General features: G+C 34.8%; 2 protein-coding genes across 2 annotated transcripts; one reads left to right on the top strand and one right to left on the bottom strand.

Moving 5' to 3' along the window:
• Window positions 1–1,133: 1,133 nt before the first annotated feature.
• On the bottom strand, window positions 1,134–3,671 carry LOC148208570 (uncharacterized). The gene is made up of 4 exons (XM_088119111.1): window positions 3,344–3,671; window positions 2,532–2,848; window positions 1,992–2,130; window positions 1,134–1,141 (listed from the first exon to the last, which is right to left on the bottom strand). The coding sequence occupies exons 1-4, from the start codon at window positions 3,669–3,671 to the stop codon at window positions 1,134–1,136; spliced, it is 792 nt and encodes a 263-aa protein (XP_087975237.1).
• Window positions 3,672–16,526: 12,855 nt separating this feature from the next.
• LOC111025300 (glucan endo-1,3-beta-D-glucosidase) lies at window positions 16,527–19,134 on the top strand. The gene is made up of 4 exons (XM_022303142.2): window positions 16,527–17,958; window positions 18,077–18,412; window positions 18,507–18,857; window positions 18,955–19,134. The coding sequence occupies exons 1-4, from the start codon at window positions 16,563–16,565 to the stop codon at window positions 18,987–18,989; spliced, it is 2,118 nt and encodes a 705-aa protein (XP_022158834.2). The 5' UTR covers window positions 16,527–16,562; the 3' UTR covers window positions 18,990–19,134.
• Window positions 19,135–20,954: the final 1,820 nt, after the last annotated feature.

Raw genomic sequence — 20,954 nt, 5'->3', positions numbered from 1 at the left:
TATATTTGCACTAAAAGCATATCATTTTCTTTAGACTTAATAAAGAGAGTAGTATCAATTTTACTCATTTTAAAAGCATTTTCAAGAAGAAAATTACTAAGTCTATCATACCAAGCTCTTGGAGCTTGTTTTAAACCATGAAGAGCCTTTTTTAATTAAAAACATGATTTGGAAAATCAAAACTTTCATATCCTGGAGGTTGTTCCACATAAACTTCTTCCATAATATAACCATTTAAAAAAGCACTTTTCACATCCATTTGGTACAAAATAAAATTCTTATGAGATGAAAAGGCAAGTAACATTCTAATGACTTCTAATCTAGCAACGGGTGCAAAAGTTTCCTCATAATCTATTCCATCTTCTTGACAATAACTTTGAGCTACAAGTCTAGCTTTATTTCTAATGATATTTCCATTCTCATCCATTTTATTTCTAAAGACCCATTTAGTCCCAATTATAGAAGCATTAGAAGGCCTAGGGACTAATTCCCAAATTTTGTTTCTTTCAAATTGATTTAATTCTTCTTACATAGCTAAAATCCAAAATTCATCACTTTCGGCATCTATAAAACTTTTTGGTTCAATTTGAGAAACAAATGCAATGTTATTAAACATATTAAGGGAGGAACGAGTTTTCACACCTTGTTCGGTATCACCAGGAATTAAATCCTTAGGATGGGATGGAGCATACTTCCACTCCTTAGCCATGGATGAAAAACCATCCACCTTATTTTCGTTGACGCTCACTTCTTGCTTACTTGAAGCAATCTCTTTGCTTTTGTCACTAACAAGTAAATCTCCAAAATTTCTTTATAAAGAATTACTACAAAAATAATCATTAGAAACAATATTGCAAGATTCATCAAATACCACATGCATAGATTCTTCAACTACCAAAGTTCTTTTATTGAAAACTCTATAAGCTTTACTAGTAGAGGAATAACCAAGGAAAATACCAACATCCGTCTTAGAATCAAATTTTCGAAGCTTTTCTTTGTTATTCAAAATAAAGCATTTGCAACCAAAAACTTTAAAGTATCCAATATTTGGAATTTTGTTATGCCAAAGTTCATAAGGAGTTTTATGTAAAGAATGTCTAATTAAAACTCTATTTAAAACATAACAAGCGGTATTAACGGCCTGCACCCAAAAATAAAAAGGTAAACCATACTCATGTAACATTGACCTAGCAAATTCTTGCAAAGTACGATTTTTCCTTTCAACCACACCGTTTTTTTGAGAAGTTCTTGGAGCGGAGAAGTTATGAGAAAATCCATTTTCTTCACAAAAATTTTCAAAAGCATTACTTTTAAATTCTCCTCCACACTCCTAATTTTATAAATCAAAAATCCTTTTTCATTTTGAACTCTTTTGGCAAAACTAGAAACATTTTTCAAAGCATCATCCTTATGTTTTAACATCAAAATCTAAGTAAATCTTGAAAAGTCATCAACTATCACAAAGGCATAATAGTTTCCTCCAAAACTAGCAATTCTAGAAGTGTCAAATAAGTCCATGTGTAATAATTGTAGGGGTCTTGTAGTAGAGATCATATTTTTAGATTTGAAAGAATACTTAGTTTGCTTACCCATTTGACAAGCATCACAAACTTTATCTTTTTCAAATTTAAACTTGGAAAGACCTCTAACCAAAGAATTCTTGGAAATATTTGAAATTAAGTGCATGCTAACATGTCCTAGTCTTCTATGTCATAACCAAGAATCATCATGCAAGACCGATAAACATTTATCACTAATAGGGCCATTCAAATCAATAGTATACACATTTTCATCTCTATTTCCAACAAATAAAACTTTTCTATCACTAGCATTTTCAATGAACCAATTCTTTTTATCAAACACAACTCTAAATCCTTTATCACACAATTTACTAATACTAAATAAATCATGCTTTAAACCATCAACCAAAAGTACATTTCAAATCAAAATAGAAGATTCATTACCTATACTACTCTTACCTATTATTTTACCTTTCTTGTTATCACCAAAGGTTACAAAACCTCCATCCTTTTTGGAGAAAGTGACAAACTTAGATTGGTCTCCCATCATGTACCTCGAGCAACCACTATCCAAGTACCACTTACTTTTCTTGGAAGTTTTCAAACAAACCTACAAACAAAAATTTAAATTTGATCCTTTGGTACCCATACTTGTTTGGGTCCTAGAAGGTTAGGATTAACAAACTTCGGGATCCATTTCATTTTCGCATTTTCATTGAAAGCACAAAATTTAGACAAGTAACAAGAGTAAGATTTATGTCCATACTTGCCACATGAAAATCAAACAACATTATGCAATGAATTATCTTTTACAACAAATTTATGCACCCTACTTTTCTTGGAGAAATTCTTTCTTCGAGCATTGTGAAATTTTGCCCTGTGAGATAAATTTCTTCTAGAAGAAGTAGTTTGAGCATATTTTAATTTAAAGCACTTAGGTCTTATATGACCTTCAACACCACAATAATGACATATAGGCACAACGTTAATTTTAGCATGTTTAGATACAACCTTAGGAGCAACAAACTTAGGCATATTAGGAGATGCTTCAACAAAGATAGTTTTAGAACTTGAGGGAGTAGAGCATTCATCGACATAGCCTAAACCTCTTTTGTCACTATAAGACTTACCTACTTCAATTATTTTGTCCAACCTTTGAGCACCTATTGTTAACTTTTTAATAGAATCTTTAGCCTTATCAAGTTCCACTAAAGCATTTGATTCATTTTTCTTAAGCAATTTAATCAAATTACGTTTTTCACAACCATCATGCTCAATAAATCTAATTTTATTAAGTAAGGCATTTTTCTCATCACAATCAAGAACATCTTATTACAAGAGATATTTACAACATCAGGCTTATTTTTCTTTAAGGCAAGCAATATCATCAAGTAAAGACTTATTTTCACTAGTTAAGACATTGCATTTCTTTTTAAGCATAACATATTTAGAACCAAGTTTTTCTAAATCATTTTGCATATTCTCAAAAGTTTCAACCAACTCATCATAAGAAAGGGGGTCAAGACTTACTGTCATCTTGTTCATCCTCTTTGTCACTATGAGCCATGAAGCAAAAGTTGGCCACTTCTTCATTCTCACTTTCACTTCCACTTTCATCACTATCATCCCAAGTAGCCTTCATTGCATTCTTCTTGGATTTCTTGGATGATTTAAGAAGAGAACGATCGGTTTTAATATGACCCGGGTTTTTACATTCATAACAAATTACCTCATCCTTTTGCTATTTTCACCTTTTGACTCTTTTTGGTTGGAGAAATGCTTCTTGAATTGTTTCTTCCTCTTGATGAAATTTTTATACTTACGTGAGAGATAAGCCACATCATCTTCATCAAGGGCATTCTCACCTTCGGAGTCAACTTCCAAGGTAATGGCCTTTAATGCTATGCTAGTCTCTTTCTTTTTCATCTCATCCTCCATGTTTTTCTTGATCTTTATCTCATGCGTCATCAACGAACCAATGAGTTCGTCCATGGAGAGAGTCTTGAGATCCTTTGCCTCTTGAATGATAGTGACTTTAGGCTCCCATTGTTTAGGCAAAGACCATAAGAGCTTCTTTACCTTCTCAAGATTTGAATATTCTTTTCCAAGTCCTTCTAAAGCATTGACAATGTTAGTAAATCTAATAAACATATCGGAAATAGCTTCATTTTCATCAATTTTAAACATTTCATATTGATGAACTAACATGTCAATCTTTGTTTCTTTTACTTGACTAGTTCCTTCATGAGTAATTTCTAATTTATCTCATATATCCTTAGCGGTTTTACAAATAGACACCCTATTATACTCAACTTCATTCAAAGCACAAAACAAGCAATTAATAGCTTTAGCATTTAAAGAACATTCTTTCTTTTCAATTATAGACCATTCTTCTTTAGGCTTTACAACTCTAACACCATCAACATCTTTTGTTGGAATTTTAAATCCTTCTTCAACAACATCCCACAAATCATAGTCAATAGAAAGCAAGAAAAATTTCATTCTATTTTTCCAATAACTATAATTATTACCATTAAAGAAAAAGAAATGAGGCTTAGTAATAGATTGACTATCGGTAAAAGGGATGAAACCTCAAGTTACCATAGCTCAAAAACAATTAAGTTTATCAAACAAGAGCAACCTTGCTCTAATACCAATTATTGGATCGGTATGGCAACCCTAAAGGGGGTGAATAAGGTTTAATTAAAAAAATATAAACTTTTTAATAAATTGGCCCAATTTAAACAAAAATAATACACTTTTTGAGATATGCAATTTTAACAAAGTAAGATAAAATAAATTCTAAGGCAAACAGGAGAAATTTAAAGCAAACAATAAAATTCTAAGATTAATTGCAGAAATAAATAAGAGAGAGGGTTAGAGAAATTTGACACCGGGAATTTTTATTGTGGTTCGACACAACTGTCCTACTCCACTTCCCAAGCACCTCTTGAGTTGTAAGTTGAAATTCTGACTCTTTCCACGGTAGGAGTCAAACCGGTACACTGCTCTTCACAAGAGCAAAGACGATCCTCTCCACGGTGAGGATCACACCGTTACAATGAGTTAGAAATTTCTAAACACACTTACAAACTCTCAAATAGAGTACATATACAATTTTGAGCTCACAAAAATTCAATCCTCACAACAATAAATTTCTCTCACAAATAAGATGGAAAGAAAAACCGAGAACTTGGAGAGGTTAGCAAATGAGAATTTTGAAATTATCGATGATTGAGAATAAGAAAATTATATATAATTTTGAAGGAGGAGCTGAGTTTAAATAGAGGGGAGAAAATGGTAAAAAAAATCAAGTTTAATTTTAAACCATTAGATCTTAATTATTGAAAATGAAGGATGGAGATGATTTTAAAAAAAATAAGAGTTATATATATATAATAATAATAATAATAAAATAATATATATGTGTGAGAAAAGTAAGAATTTTAAAATTTTTTTTTTAAACCGCTGACACATGTTAGCATGTTGATGTAAAAAAATTTTTATTTTTTCAAAGTTATCGTGGTAACTTTTGAATATTTTTTTTTTAACCTTTTCTTTTCTTTTTCAATATATATATATATATATATTTTAAAAAGACTCTTGCCACTTGTCAGCCTACAAACTGTCCACGTCATCTTCTCAGGTATTTTTCCTTCCAATTTGTTTTTATCGTAATTTCTCCTTTTGAGCTCCGATTTGGATTATCTAACAGTTGTTGGAATCGATGTAACGAGCTCTACGCTGTGGACACTTTAAAAAACTAAAATTATCAAAAAATAAAAATTAAGTTTGTTATTATCAAAACATTAATTAATTTGAGATTAAGGGCCAAAAAGCCAACAAAGATAACTCGTCCTGGCACGAAAGCACTCTGATATGGAGAGATAATGTCATCCAACATTATTTTTAGGCGATTTGCAATTGTCTTGGATATTATCTTATAAATCACAATGCAAAGGCTTATAGGTCGAAACTCTGAGATATACTTTGGCACCTTCACCTTCGGGATCAAGACTATTGCAGAATGATTTAACAGCCCCACATCAGCTTTTCTATTAAGAATGGCTAGACATGCTGTTGTCACCTCCTCTCTAACCACTCCCCAATACTATTGAAAAAAAAGGGCTGGTAACCCATCTACTCTTGACGCTTTGGATGGATTCATCTTATTTAAAGCAACTACTAGTTCTTCTTCTGAGTATTCTGCACACAACTTCTGGTTCATTTGTTCAGTGACTCGTGGTTCGATATTCCGAAAAAACTTCAAATGATCTTCGCTGTCTCTTGGCCCAATCGAGGTGAATAAATCTTGAAAATAATCATTGATCACCTCCAGGATACCATGTTCATCGGTTTGCCACACACCATCCATATCGAATAGCCCCTAAATTTTATTCTTTTTGCATCGTTGAGATGCTTTCCGATGAAACTAGGATGTGTTCTTATCCCCCCATTTCATCGAATCAGTTTGCATCCTTTGTTTCTAGAAATTTTCTTCCTCAATCATCAAACTTTCCCTGTTACACTAATGCCTTTGTTAGTGTCAATTGCTCTTTGATAAGAAGCTTTCGCTTGACGGATCATCTTTCTTCTTTCTTCCCCACAAGGACATATTTTCAGAGCAACTGGCAATACATTTCTGCACTGTAACCAGACTGTTGGGGTTCAAATGTGCCGATGTTCGCCAACCTTCTTTCACAATATCATCAAAGCCATCATGTTGAAGCCAAGCCTCTTCAAACTTGAACATTATCTCCTTCTAATCTCTCTTTATGGAGTGAGAATTGCTAACCTGTACTTCTATAGGGCAGTGATATGAAGTTGTAAAATCACGATGCTTGACTATTATCATACGAAAGAGCTGCTAGAAGCTTGAATTACAAACTGTAAGTTAACTCAAATTGCAAATTTGATTCCTTTAGTTTTTGAATTTGTCTAGTCCAAGTCCTAGTTTCTAGGAAATTGTTAGGGTTATTTTTAGTTATACTCAAGTCAATTAGGTAGGTTGCTATTCTTATGGCTAGTGGAGTAGTTGCCTCTTATGTGGAATTAGTTGAGTCTATTTTTAGATTTAGAGTTTGTATAAATATGTAGCATCATTAAATGAAACCTACACTTCCCCACTACGCTCTGATATCTAGTGTCACAATCACACCTTTCAAAGGACTCCCAAAGTGATTGTACGGCACTTGCTCCTGCCAACGAGCAAGTTAGCCAACGAGAATCGGACAGCCGGCGGTACTATGGCTATATATCGCAACCTCCACCCCCGTTCTCGAGAAAACGGTTTTAGAAAACAGGGTTAGAGAAAAAAGGTTTAGAAAAAATTTGAAGACATTTTGGAAAGCTTATTGTATGCTTGAATGCAAGAGAATAGATAAGCGGCAAGACAAGAATACAACTCGATGTAGGGAGGAGACTAGGTGTACCCCCCTAAGGTACATTATAAAACATTTTACCTTTGGCAGGCGTGAACATGCAAAGTGGCAAGGAGTGATCCTCGCCACCAAAAGTATAAGGAAAAGTAAATAACTTGCAAAAGTATAAGGGAAGAGGCTGTCGTGGGCATGTGGCCATGGGCGACATGCACTGGACGAGCATGACCATGACACCCAATGCGCCCCTACCGCGCTAACCTCACAACGCGTGCCGCCTGCTCCCGCACGCCCGCGCGCCTTTGCCTGTGCGATGCCCCCCCCCACCTTGCGAACCTCGCAAGCGCCCCTCTCGCCCGTCCACGCCTTGCCACCCGCGCGCCCATACCGTGCCACCCGCACATCCCGCCTATGTCAACGCGCCCCATCAGCTATGCCAGCACCCCCAACACACCCTCCACTACTGCTAGCGCCCCACGCCCAGCGCGCGTGCCTGTCTCTCCCATACACATGCCACTTCACCAGCCCCTATGGGCGCCCTTTCGTTGATGCTGCCTCTTCCCATTGGCGCCCATCCTTAACGTCAAATCTAGGTTCCTTGCCACCCACTCTTGGAACATTTTAGGAAATATTTTCCTAATTTGTTCTAAGAACAATTGAGGAATGTCTTGAATTTTTATTTGATCTATTTTTCAATTTTAGGAAAGATTTTCAATTTTTAGGAAATTATTATTTTAATTTTTGTTATTTTAATTTTGTTATTTCCTTATAGAGGTCATGGGTATTAGCCTATAAATAGGCGTGTTCCACTTCTTTTTGAGACATTGGAATTATCATTCAATCAAATCGAGTAGAGTTTTCTCTCATTGCTGTGTGCAAACCCCCCCTCTCCCCAAAATATCGAATTCAGTTGTGTGAACTTAGATTTCATATTTTACCCCTCGGAGCATGCTTGTTTTGATTGGTCACCAAACTCGTGGAGTATTTCCGACCTCGAGCATAGTGAGTATTCTGCCTGCTCAAGGTAACAACTGCAAAGGTAATCCATCTAATCCTTAGCCTTTCGGTTGAACCACTTATACGATTAGATTTAAGTGGCTTGTGGCTCGAGTAATCCAATACGCTTGGGTTGTCTTGTATTAGTTGTTATGGGTAAAACTTTAACAGCATTGAATATGGCAATCTGGGAAGATGTCGTGTCAGTTGGGTCATTTTTGTTGTTGCTGAAGCATCATTCACTAATGTCAAAGTAGATACACAACCCCCCCCTTTTCCGTTGATCAAACCTTAATCTCTCCCGTTGTATCTCGTGGTTTTGAGTTGAAAGTTGGTTGTGTTGGGTTTTATATCCTAAACTCGTGGTTTGTAAATGTAAAACAAATATTTATTCAATAAAGTTGTTATTGATATTTATTTTAGAATTACATTAACCCAAATCCAATAAAGTAAAATATGAGGTTATGTCATGTAACTGTAACAGTATATAACTGATATACGGTATATATTTAATATATAGTGTATATATTTGATATATTTGATATAATTAATATACAATATACATTCGATATACAAGTGGATAATGTTTCAGTAATAACCTAAAAGGTCGAAGTTATGGGTAACGCTGGGTATCTTATAATGGTAACACTATGGATACGACCCACTTTATAATAGTTACAAACGACTTAATCCAAATTGTTTATGTGGAGACATTCGAGTGTGGTATCCTAGTAATGAGTTTGTATAAGATTGGACCACAAAATAATTAATCTTTAGTTGTAACACCATTGACATATAGATTATTATTTCATAAGAAGACCAAGTAACTCAATGTCAATCCTGAGTGAGTTGTTGACTCTTGCCTATAAGGGATGATCCTTTGATTTGTATGTGTGAGAGTTGCCCAAGTCGCCAACTCAATATTCCTACCATTTTGGGGACGAGACCGAGTAGGGAGTTGGGAACATAACTACACCAGATGGAATTCACTCATTCCCGACTTTAGGGTACGTAGATGAGTGTTCTCTTAAGTGCTGACTTTGGGACTTGAATAAGGGACCCCACTCTCTCACTAGTTCGAGAGGGACTTCTGTTTAATGGTCGGACCATACATTGGTTGTTCATTAGAGGATCAGTGGTACTTAAGGTGAAAGATGTAACTCGGGGGTAAAATGGTAATTTGGCCCAGCTGTAATTACAAACGCTCGTGAATGTTTAACTTACTATTAATGGTCAATATCCATGGACCCAAAATATTGTACAGTGCAAAGATTGCAGTTGTGTTCTTTAGTGGAGTAACCCACAATTAACAAATGTTGGTTACTTTAGTTAATAAGTTTAATCATTTAATCTCGTATCATTGGAGCTTCTAATCTGTAAGTCCATTAGGTTCCCCTGCAATAGCTCACAACGGGTAAAAGAAGGATCAAGGTTTTTGAAAGAATTTGAATTTTTCAGTTTAAACGAGGGATTGTAGGTTAATTATATAAGATACAATTAACATAATGTATATAGATACGTTATAATATAAAGTTAATTTTAAACGACATTCAAAATTAAACTATATTATGAGAGTTATATTTGAATAAGATTCAAATAATAAGAAATATGAATTGGATTCATATTAAAACTGTAGGTTACAATTAATGTGAATGATATCACATTAAAACTATAGGTTACCAGAGCGATATACATTTGAATATGATTAAAATAAAGCTTTAATTAAGCTTTAATTAAATATATAATATTTAATTATTATTATTATAATTAATTAAATTAAAATTAAATAAATTTTAATTAATTTAATTAACAATCCGGTTCACTGCATTGTGGAAGGAACTTGGAAGATAATGGGTGGGGAGGTTGTCACTCCTCTCCCTCTCTATAAAATGCAAAGAGTTGCATTTTGGTGGGGTGAAACAATTTCTTTCAAAAAAAAGCTCTCTCTCGAAAACTCCCTCACTTTCAAAAGACGGTTCCCACAAATTGATCCTTGCCAAGAGAATAGCGGAGAACACTTTTTGGTGGTGTTGGTGTCTACTTTGAAGAACAATCTTTAAAGGTAGGTTCTCGATCGTTCTTTGCATTGCTTTATTTTCACAGTAGTTTTTCTAAAACAAAATCGAAACACAAGCGTTTGTGCGCTTCTGCTGCAGGATTTGATCCCTTCATATTGTTCCTAGTTAGTTTTATTGTAAGATTTATGCACGTTTGCCTATTTTGTTAAATTTAGTTAAACATTAAACTATCTTCTATTTGCTTTTCTACTTCTTGAGTAATTAGAGAAGTGTTTAGTAAATCAATCATTGTGGGATCGATCTTTCTATCACTTGTTACGCGCTTTGTGCAAACTTGAACAAGGGTTTAAAAATCATTAACAAGGTCATATTTCTAAAGTGTTATTTTATGTGTTTATGTCTAAGCTACCTCCATTATTATCTCCCTACTAACTACTTAACCTAACCCTATCATTATTAGGCTTCAGCTGAGCTAACTGTGTAATTGCCAACTTTAAGAAATAAGGTGAAATAATTGGTTGAAGGTGTTAACTAGCAGCGGTTGGTGCTACCTGTAACTTTTTACTCTCTCTTTTTAAACGTTTGTCTAAAGCGTTTAAGTGAGGGGTTGTAGAACTGCCTTTAACTCATGTTGGACATAAATAAAACATGGGTAAAAATAAAAGAAATACTTTCCAATGATTGAAAATAACGTTAATAAGAGAAATACAACAAAATGAAAACACCTAAGTACTCCTAACTTGACCTTCCTCTCTTCGGAGCTTGGAGAGAGTATAGACTTGCTAAAACAGTAACATACCGAACTTGACTTAAATAAAAATGCAATGGGAACAAATAAATAAATGCCTGTAAAATAATTGTAAAACTACAATTCTAGTTCAACAAAGCTGGAAGATTACACTCTGCGAATTCTAAACCTAGATGATGATGATTCTGATGCAAGAATGTTGGTAATTTAATGGAGATTGAGTAGTTGCAACTAGGTTGCAAAAAAGAGGAAGTAGGAGGTAAAATGAAGGGATTGTTGACCAACAGATCGCAAAATAAACTCACCGTGACTTTAGAAGTCCCTTGAATTGTGAAATGTTGTTAGTTAACTCAAAGCTACAAATACAAAGTTTAAATGTTAGTTTTGAATTGGTTTGGTCAAAGACCTAGTTTTTTGTTGATATTCCTTTTTTTGTTGTAGTCAAGTCTAAGTTGCTATTCTTATGGGTTAGTTGAGTAGCTAATTATGTGGAGATAGTTATGTTTATTTTTAGTATCATAGTATGTATTTATATGGAGCACTAATGAATGAAATTATTACTTCCCCCACTTTCTTATTTCTCTCTCAATAAGTACATCAACAGTGGTATCAGAGCCTTAAATTCTTAAGGGATCAGTGAGTGAGGATTAGTGAAATATTCCCGAGAGAAACTAAGTGATACACCTGTGAGAGTTTTGTCCAATGGAGTTAGGATCAAACAATCTTTCTTCACTGGCTCCACCTGTGTTTGATGGTGAAAACGATCAAACATGGGCAATCAGAATACAAGCCTACATGGAGGGTTGTGATTATTGGGAAGCAATTGAGCAAGATTATGAAATTGCTCCACTTCCTGATAATCCAACAATGCATCAGATCAAGACTCACAAGGAGAGGGTCACCAGGAAGGCAAAGGCTCTAGCTTGCCTATATGCAGCTGTGTCTCCCGCCATATTCAACAGAATTATGGCATTGAAGTCAGCAAAGGAGATCTGGGAGTTCCTCAAAAGTGAGTATGAAGGTGATGAGAGGATTAAAGGCATGAAGGTGTTGAACTTGGTAAGGGAATTCGAGAGAATCCAGATAAGGATTCTGAGTCCATCAAGGAGTACTCAAACAAGTTGATCGGGATTGCTAACAAGGCAAGAGCATTAGGAACTGATCTATCTGACGATAGATTGGTTCAGAAGATTCTGATTTCAGTACCTGAGAGATATGAAGCAACCATTGCTTCCTTAGAAAATTCTAAAGACCTAACTAAGCTCAAAGTGATAGAAGTAGTGAGTGCTTTACAAGCATAGGAGCAAAGGAGGTTGATGCAACAAGAAGAAAGCATTGAAGGGGCACTGAAAGCTAGAATGCAGCAGGGAGAATATGAAAGAGAGAAGAAGTGGAAGAAGGGAAGTGGCAGCAATAGCTCAGAGTCTGTTGTAAAGGATGCTAGTAGTGCATGCAAGCACTGTGGAAAGCATAATCATCCACACTTTAGATGTTGGAGAAGGCCAGATGTGAAGTGTAGAAGGTGTCATTTATTGGGGCACATTGAGAGGTTCTGTAAAGAAGCAAAAACTCAACAGCAAGGAGGAGCGCATGCTGCAGTACAACAAGAGGAAGATCAACTCTTTGTGGCTACTTGTTTCTCATCAGTCACTCAATGTGACAGTTGGTTGGTTGATAGTGGGTGTACCAATCACATGACAAGTGACAAAGAGTTGTTTAAGGACCTTGACAGGTCATTTAAGTTAAGGGTGAAGATAGGGAATGGTGAGTATCTTGAAGTAAAGGGGAAGGGCACAGTGTCAATAGAAAGCTGTGTTGGAACCAAGTTGATTAGTGAAGTATTGTTTGTCCCTGGGATTGCTCAAAACTTGTTAAGTGTTGGTCAACTAGTAGAGAAGGGATTTAAAGTGTTCTTTGAATATGAGAAGTGTCTCATTTCTGATTCTAATGGGAATGAGTGGTTCAAAATAAATATGCAACACAAGAGCTTCTCATTAGATCCACTAGAGAAGGAGCAGATAGCTTTCAAGTGTCAAGTGAATGACACTGAGTTAAGGCACAAAAGATTGGGGCATTTTCATCAAAAGGGGTTGCAGTATCGGCAGGAAAATGAGATGACAATAAGAGTACCAATTCTGGAAGAGCTTAAAACAAACTGCGGAGTTTGTTTGCAGAAGTCAATCTGGAAAGAAGCTGAGAAACTACAGCTCAGCCACACTGAATTATGTAGACCTCAACCAACTGATCTCTCACTGAATAGTAGCCGATGGATTGAAAATCAAAATGGTTGTAATGTCCAGGTGGTGAGGATTGATAATGGGACAGAATATACGTCGCAAAGATTCAATTCTTTCTGTGACAAAGATGGGATAGAGCATCAACTCACTGCTCCATATTCTCCACAGCAAAATGGAGTTAGTGAGAGGAAGAATAGGAGTATTATGGAGATGACAAGATGCTTGTTGCATGAGAAGAATTTGCCAAAGGAGTTTTGGGCTGAAGCAGCAAACACAACAGTCTTTCTATTGAGTAGACAACCTACAAGGGTCTTGGAGAAGAAGACACCCTATGAAGTTTGGTTTGATACTAAACCAAAGCTGGCCAATTTGAAGGTGTTTGTAGCATTTGAGTCAGGAGGAAAATGTTAGTCAACTCAAAGCTACAAATACAAAGTTTGAATGTTAGTTTTGAATTGGTTTGGTCAAAGACCTAGTTTTTTGTTGATATTCCTTTTTTAGTTGTAGTCAAGTCTAAGTTGCTATTCTTATGGGTTAGTTGAGTAGCTAATTACGTGGAGATAGTTATGTTTATTTTTAGTATCATAGTATGTATTTATATGGAGCACTAATGAATGAAATTATTACTTCCCCACTTTCTTATTTCTCTCTCAATAAGTACATCAACAAATGTCCTTACTATCCTTCGTTCAAAAGGAAGCATTTTGCTTACTCCACGAAAACAGCACCAGGCGCTGCTTGTCTGCACGGTTGAAATTTGATGTTTTTGTTAAGTTTGCTCCAAAAAGTGATAAATTTCATTTTTATGCATTAGTGATGTATTCTACTCAAACATTAACATTATCATTATGTGTTCAAATACACGGGTGTCGTGGACAAGAATGAATCAACAGAGCTCCAAAGTATGCAAAAAAAAAAAAAAAAAAACTATATTTCAGCCCTCGAAAACAAGGGTTATCAATAAGCTGAGCAAGGTTGAAAGTATAGCAGCGGGCACTTTGCCAAAGGAATCAAAGCAATCTACTTAGAAGATGGAATGAGTGAAGCAAGTAAACCTCAATAGTAGACCCACCTTGATGGATAGGGAATTTCAGTGAATAAACCACCCTCGCCTTGTTTTTTAAACCTAAAAAGGGGTATATTTTGTGGTAAACCTCGCCTTCAACTTCTCAGCAGCTGGAATTTTCCGGTGATGAATCCAAGGGCGAATAGGAATGTTTTCGGACCCATTTGTTGCTTATGTTTAGTATATATATATATTTGCGTTTGTTAGGTAGTCTGGCAAGTTAGTTGGATTTTTTGCATGCCTAAGATTTTTCTTCTGTTCTATTGTAGGCTTTGCATGCTATTTTGAGAAGTCAACCTGTTTTTTCTATGAATAGATCTTTATAAAAACAAATTATGCACATATTCCCATTTCTTGATAAAGTTAAGAATCCAATGTCGGACTTCTTTGTTTGATTATCTGTGTGCTTCTGCAGCAATGATTTTCCAATGATCTGCATGCACATTCTTTTCCAATGTCATCTTTTTGTAGTGCTTTGTGTGGGGTCTTAAGTCAATGATGAAGCTTAAGATTTGTTTTAGCATGATTCCCTGTCGTCGTAATCAAGCCACGAGTTATTTAGTGCATTGTTTTGTTGATGAAGATTGTTTTCTGCCACTCTGGCCTAAACTTAACTATTTTAATATTTTAAAAGAATCGTTCTTCTTCATGTGAAAATATTTACGTACTTCCAAATTTTTTCTACACGTTTCTGTCATCAAGGACACTACTTCCTCTCTAAAGTTTGGGGAGTAGATTAAGCAAGCATAATAAAATACAGTAAGTAAAAAACAAGAGAGAGGTAAGAAAATGCGTAGATTAAAAAGAAGTAGGAAAAAAAAAGAAAAATGAAGCTAAAGGAAAAAAAAGAGAGAGTGCCAAAAGAAAATAATCTGAAAAAAAATAAGCGAGAAAGAGAAAAATGAAATGAGAAAAACAAAAGAGATAGTAAAAAGAAATAAGATTGGATGAGAGAAAAATAATAAGTAATCTTACGATATTTTTTAAAAATAATCTCACTTATCGACACTCCACTTGCACTAGGCTACGAGTGGTATTTAGCGGTCTTAATAATAGCAACATGATTTAGTTTGACTTTGTACAACTCACAATGGATTGGTTCAGATTTGTTGCCAACTTAGAGACTCCAATAAGTAACCGTGGTAGCCAGTCCATTTTTTGAGTCATTTTGTGCTAAAAATTATATCAATAAGGAAGTATGCACCGTCTCTATTGGATTTCAAAAAGTTTTTTAACTACAAAAATAGACCAGTTAGAAATATTCATATTTTTTAGAATAAAGGTAGTTTTATGGTAAATTGACTTGAGATCGGTGGTAGGGGCCTTGACGTCTTTTCTAAGACAATATATGAGTTCATCATCTAGTTCTCCTTGAAGTTTGATTTATTCATATTTTCTGCATGCTGGTTGTTGGAATTGAAAGTGTTGATTAATGCGAATAATTAGACTTAAATCATGATGTGATTTATAAAATAAACTATTATCTTATAAATATATTTAGTTTTTGACACAGTTGCATTATGGGAGATGGGATTAGTAAAACATATCTTAATCATAATGTTTGGAATAATTGATGGGTTATTGAAATGAACCTATTTTAGATTTACGTATTTTACTTCAGGTTTATTTAGGACTATGGATTTGCATTCCTAATATAACATTTATATAAACACTTTTTAGGATGTATAGATTTTTTTTTTCTGTTAAAAAAAACAAAAAAAAAAAACAAAAAACTTTAAGAGCCTTAAACCAAGTACAGATTTATGACTTTTTATATTCTGTTTTAGCACCTAAACTATTAAATTTTCTATTTTAATCTTTTGTCAGTACTTTATTGTTTAAAAATTGTTTAATACAAACTTCAATTTTTTGGTTTTTTTACAACCAAAATCTTGCCTATTATTAACTAGTATATATGACATGATAAAACAGTTAAAATAGACATTTAAAAGTTTTGAAAATTAAAAAGAATTAAATACAAAACTGGAGACAGAAAAGCATCAAAGTTGAAAAAAAAATTTAAGTATAAAAGGAAACGTGCTTATTTATTTATATATATTTTGTACTTATTGAAACAAGAAAAAAATATATGTCGTTAATCTGTACGAGAAGGAGAGCAACAAATTAAAATCCGCATGAGAGAGATGTTTTTGTTTTTATTTTTGTTTTTTTTAGGCCATCAATAAAGAAAACAAAAACCGTGGAATGAAAGCAATTTAGACAATAAACGGTTCGAAGAAAACTGCCATGAATCAATAAGCCTTCAAGGGGGCTCCCCCCTCCCACCGGATGCCATTTGTGGCTAATCTAATATCCACCACAGAAAATGTCATTTATGTACTAATTTACACAAATTGAAAATAAGAAACTTTCAAAGTAATTTATATTACTATTTTTATGTTAATTTTTGTTTATGGACAGAGAAAAAAAAACAACACTATCGGTTGCAATTTTCTATTTTTATCAGTGGATCCCACAGCCTGTCCATTCTCTATATCTCCCTTTTCCCACATTTAGCCTACTTTGTGTCTCTATAAAATGAGAGTTTGAAGGCAGACCCACTCAAAACGAACGACCATTTCCCCGTCTTCTTCAAAACATGGGAATATTCTTCTTCTTCTTCTACCTTCTCCTTTCGGCCATATCTACAGCAGATGCGGCGGGATATCTCGGGGTGAACTATGGTCGAGTTGCCGATAACCTAGCCCCACCTGTCGAAGTAGTTAAGCTCCTAAAATACCATGGAATCGACCGAGTTAAAATCTTCGACACCGATGCCACTGTCCTCACCGCCCTTGCCAAAACTGATATATCCGTCATCGTGTGTCTCCCCAACGAGCTCCTGGCCTCTGCTGCCAACGGCCAGTCCTTCACTGATAATTGGGTCCAGGCCAACATCACTAAGTTCTACCCGGCCACAAAAATTGAATCCATTGCTGTCGGCAATGAAGTGTTTACCGACCCCACCTATCTTCTGCCGTTTCTCGTCCCGGCCATGAAGAACATTCATGCTTCCCTTCAGAAGTTCAAAGTTGACGCCATCAAAGTCTCCTCCCCGATTCCTTACACCGCCATCACATCCTCCTTTCCGCCTTCCAGTGGTGCCTTCAATCCAGACTTCGTCGAGCCCGTCATCAAGCCCATGCTCGAATTCCTCCGCAAGACCCAATCCGCCCTCATGGTTAACATCTACCCCTTCTTCGCATACATGGATAACTCCGATCAGATCAACCTTGACTACGCTGTCTTTCGACACAGCCCTGGCGCGGAGGATACTGGCAATGGCAACAAATACTCCAGCCTTTTCGTGGCTCAAGTCGACGCCGTTTATGCGGCTATGTCAAAACTACAATACGATGACATTAGGGTGCTGGTTACAGAGACCGGGTGGCCGTCTGATGGAGACGATCAGGAAGTCGGATCAAATATGGAAAATGCAGCCGCCTATAACGGGAATTTGGTACGTAGAGTTATGTCGGGGGCTGGGACCCCCTTGAGACCCGCGGTCCCACTATACGTTATTATGTTTGCGCTCTTCAATGAGAACAAGAAACCGGGTCCCACATCCGAGAGGAATTACGGCCTCTTTTATCCGAACGGTCAAAGGGTGTACGAGATTGCTCTCAATGACGACCAACTTAAGAATGGGCCTAAGTCGGCACTCAACATAAGCACTGACCCATTGCCGCCGCCAGCGGATAGTGGAAAGCCAGCACCGCCAGCAGATAGTGGGACGCCGCCTGCAAGTGGACCGCCGTCGTGGTGTGTCGCCATCGCTGGCGTTAAAGCAGATAAACTCAAGTCGGGGCTAGAGTATGCATGTGGAGTAGGAGGGGCCGATTGCGGTCCTATCCAACCTGGTTCCACGTGCTTCAATCCTAATACGATTGAGGCCCACGCTTCATACGCTTTCAACAGCTATTACCAAAAGAAGGGTCGTGTTGCTGGATCGTGCGATTTCGATGGAGCTGCTGTCGTCGTTAATCAACCTCCAAGTACATATTTCAATCCCAATGTTCATATTTGTTTCTTTTCAATCCCAATGTTCATATTTGTTTCTTTTAATATATGTTTTTAAATTTATGTGGCTAAATGGTATCATTTTGTATGCAGAGTATGGAGATTGCAAATTTCCTCCAGAGTCTACCGGTGGGACACCAGCTACCGGTGGGACGCCGCCTACCAGTGGTACACCATCGACCCAAGGTCAGACGTGGTGCGTGGCCAAACCAAACGTTGGAGATGATAAGCTCCAGCAGGGGCTAGAGTTTGCATGTGGGAATGGAGGTGCCGATTGTGGTCCAATCCAGCCAGGTGCCGCGTGTTTCAATCCTAATTCACTCGAGGCCCATGCTTCGTACGCTTTCAATAGCTTTTACCAAAAGAGGTCTCGTGCTGATGGCACGTGTACTTTCGGAGGAGCTGCTCAAATTGTCACTACACCTCCACGTAAGTTCCATTCAAATTTCAATGTGTATATTATTTTCTTTTAATATCATTTTTTATAAGTGATTTGGCTACATGATGACATTTTTTGACGCAGAGTATGGAAATTGTAAATTCCCCACGGGGCCTGATAGTGGTACACCACCCAGCAGTGGGACGCCACCAAACAGCGGAACACCACCTGCTAGTGGGACGCCGTCGACCCAAAGTGATAAGTGGTGCGTTGCCAATTCGAAGGTTGGTACAGATAAGCTCCAAACAGGATTAGAGTATGCTTGTGGGACAGGTGCCGATTGCAATCCGATCCAACCAGGTGGATTATGTTATAATCCTAATACGATCGAGGCCCACGCTTCATATGCTTTCAACAGCTATTACCAAAAGAACAATCGTGCCACCGTCTCATGCGATTTTGGAGGAGCTGCTACCATCGTCACTAAAGCTCCCGGTAAGTACCATGAATCTTCAAAATCTATTTTTATGTTTTTCTTGTAATAACTATTTTTAAAAATGATTTGTTTGAATGGTGTCATTTTGTGATGCAGTGTACGGAGATTGCAAATTTCCTACTGTATATTGAGTTCGGGTGACTAAAGAAATCAGTCGAAAACAACATTTTATTTTCATTTACTAGTATAATTGACTTTTTATTTGAATGTAATAGTTACATTTATATTCTCTCTGAATCTAATAAAATATTTTTATGTTTTTTTTATGGAATATAATATTTGTTTGTAATGGTTGCTAAGTATTTACTATAAACGTTAATAGATATATTAGGTAATCTTTATAAATTTTGCATTTCGTCGTTAAAAAATAAATGTGTGTAATTTATTTTTAATTTATGAATTTATAATTTAAAAGTATTTAAAAATTTTTACCCAATCTAAAAAATTGTAATCCATACTTTTTAAAATACTAGTTCAATACCACATGCAATGCACGTAATAAAAATATTGATTTATAAAAACAATTTATTTAACTAAGTGCTTTAAATTTGTAAAAAATATAATAAATTTGTTAAATATATTTTATTTTATTTTTATAATCAATGTAATTGTAAAAATATAAGATTAAAGGTAATTATTATTAATAAAATACGTTAAAAATTAAAAACGATAAAAATGATAGTCCAAATATAAAATATGATTCAAATCAATATGTATTATAATTGGTTGATGTTTTACATTTTCTATATTGTTCACATTTGTTTTAAAACTATTTTCTTGTTTATTATTAGTAAATATAGGTTTAAGTTTCTTAATTATTTTCTGAATTTTATTAAGATAAAACTTTCAAATTGTCATGGAAATAAATTGATGACACAAATTTATAGTTTGAGTGAGTGAAAAAAATTATAAAATTTTGACATTCCAAACCTTTCATATTTTACAATTAAATATAAGCATATACAAATATTTAGATATAATTAATTTAATATTATAACTTTTAACATTCTATTCACTTAATCTTTGCAATTCATTATCATATACAACGATTTTAATGAAATTTAGGTTACATTTTCTTATTGTTAAAATTACAATTTTTTATATTATCATTTTGAAAAGTTTATTTTACCTGATTTAAGATCCTTATTTTTTTAACTACACATTGCTTTGTTCAATTAAAATTATAAAGATTTTCCAACCTAATCTTTTTTAACGTCGTATATTAAAATGTTAAACTTCAATAAAGAAAAATTATTTTAATTATTTGATTTCATATTATAATTATACTTATTATTTTAAAATTCTTTTAACTTCCAGCTGAATGTAATGAAAAAAAAAAAATTTATTCCAACTTTTAGATTGATTATTGATTAATTAATTAATTTACTATTTATAATTAATTAAAAATTGGTAAGGACTCGATTTTTTGTCCAAACAAAATAAGATAAGTTTGTAATTATTGTAATTATGATCAATAAATTATTAATTTTCACTAAACATTTTAAATAAAAAATAAATTAATTATAAAAGAAAAATAAAACACAAAAAAAAAATTATTGTAAGACTCATTCTTTAAAATAAAATTTCTCAATTGATAATTGGTTGACCAATATTATTATTCAATATGGTAGAATTTTAGAAAGCCATATTTGTATCACATGAAATCAATCGAATACCGCAACAATATATATATATATATATATATATATATATATATATTATATACGGTCAACAAACAAAGAAAATTATTCGAACTAGAATTATGACGTGAACAACCGTAGGGCTTCAGTCGTTGGCTCCCCAATCGTCAAGTCACAAATTTTCTTGATAGTATGCCTCTAGGAATCTCTGATACTTCAACTCCATAATTGTACTCTAAGATCATCATTTCAAAGATGAAAAATCATGGCTCAAACAAAAAACATTTCATCACAAAGTGGAATTGAAACGACCCAGTCTAGGATATAGATCCAACAACGTGCTTCCTTGCAACTTGAATACGTCACCAGCATCTTAAGTCGTCTTTCAAGATTGAAGAATTCTTTGAGAGCAATGAATTGAGAGAACTACGAAGAGAAATGAAGGGAGAAGTGTTT

The sequence above is a fragment of the Momordica charantia genome, assembly GCF_013281855.1.
Source record: "Momordica charantia cultivar OHB3-1 chromosome 10 unlocalized genomic scaffold, Mcharantia_2.0 BLBB01000010.1, whole genome shotgun sequence".
Lineage (NCBI taxonomy): Eukaryota > Viridiplantae > Streptophyta > Magnoliopsida > Cucurbitales > Cucurbitaceae > Momordica > Momordica charantia.
Note: the sequence above shows the minus strand (reverse complement) of the source record. Positions and strands in the feature narration are given on the sequence as shown.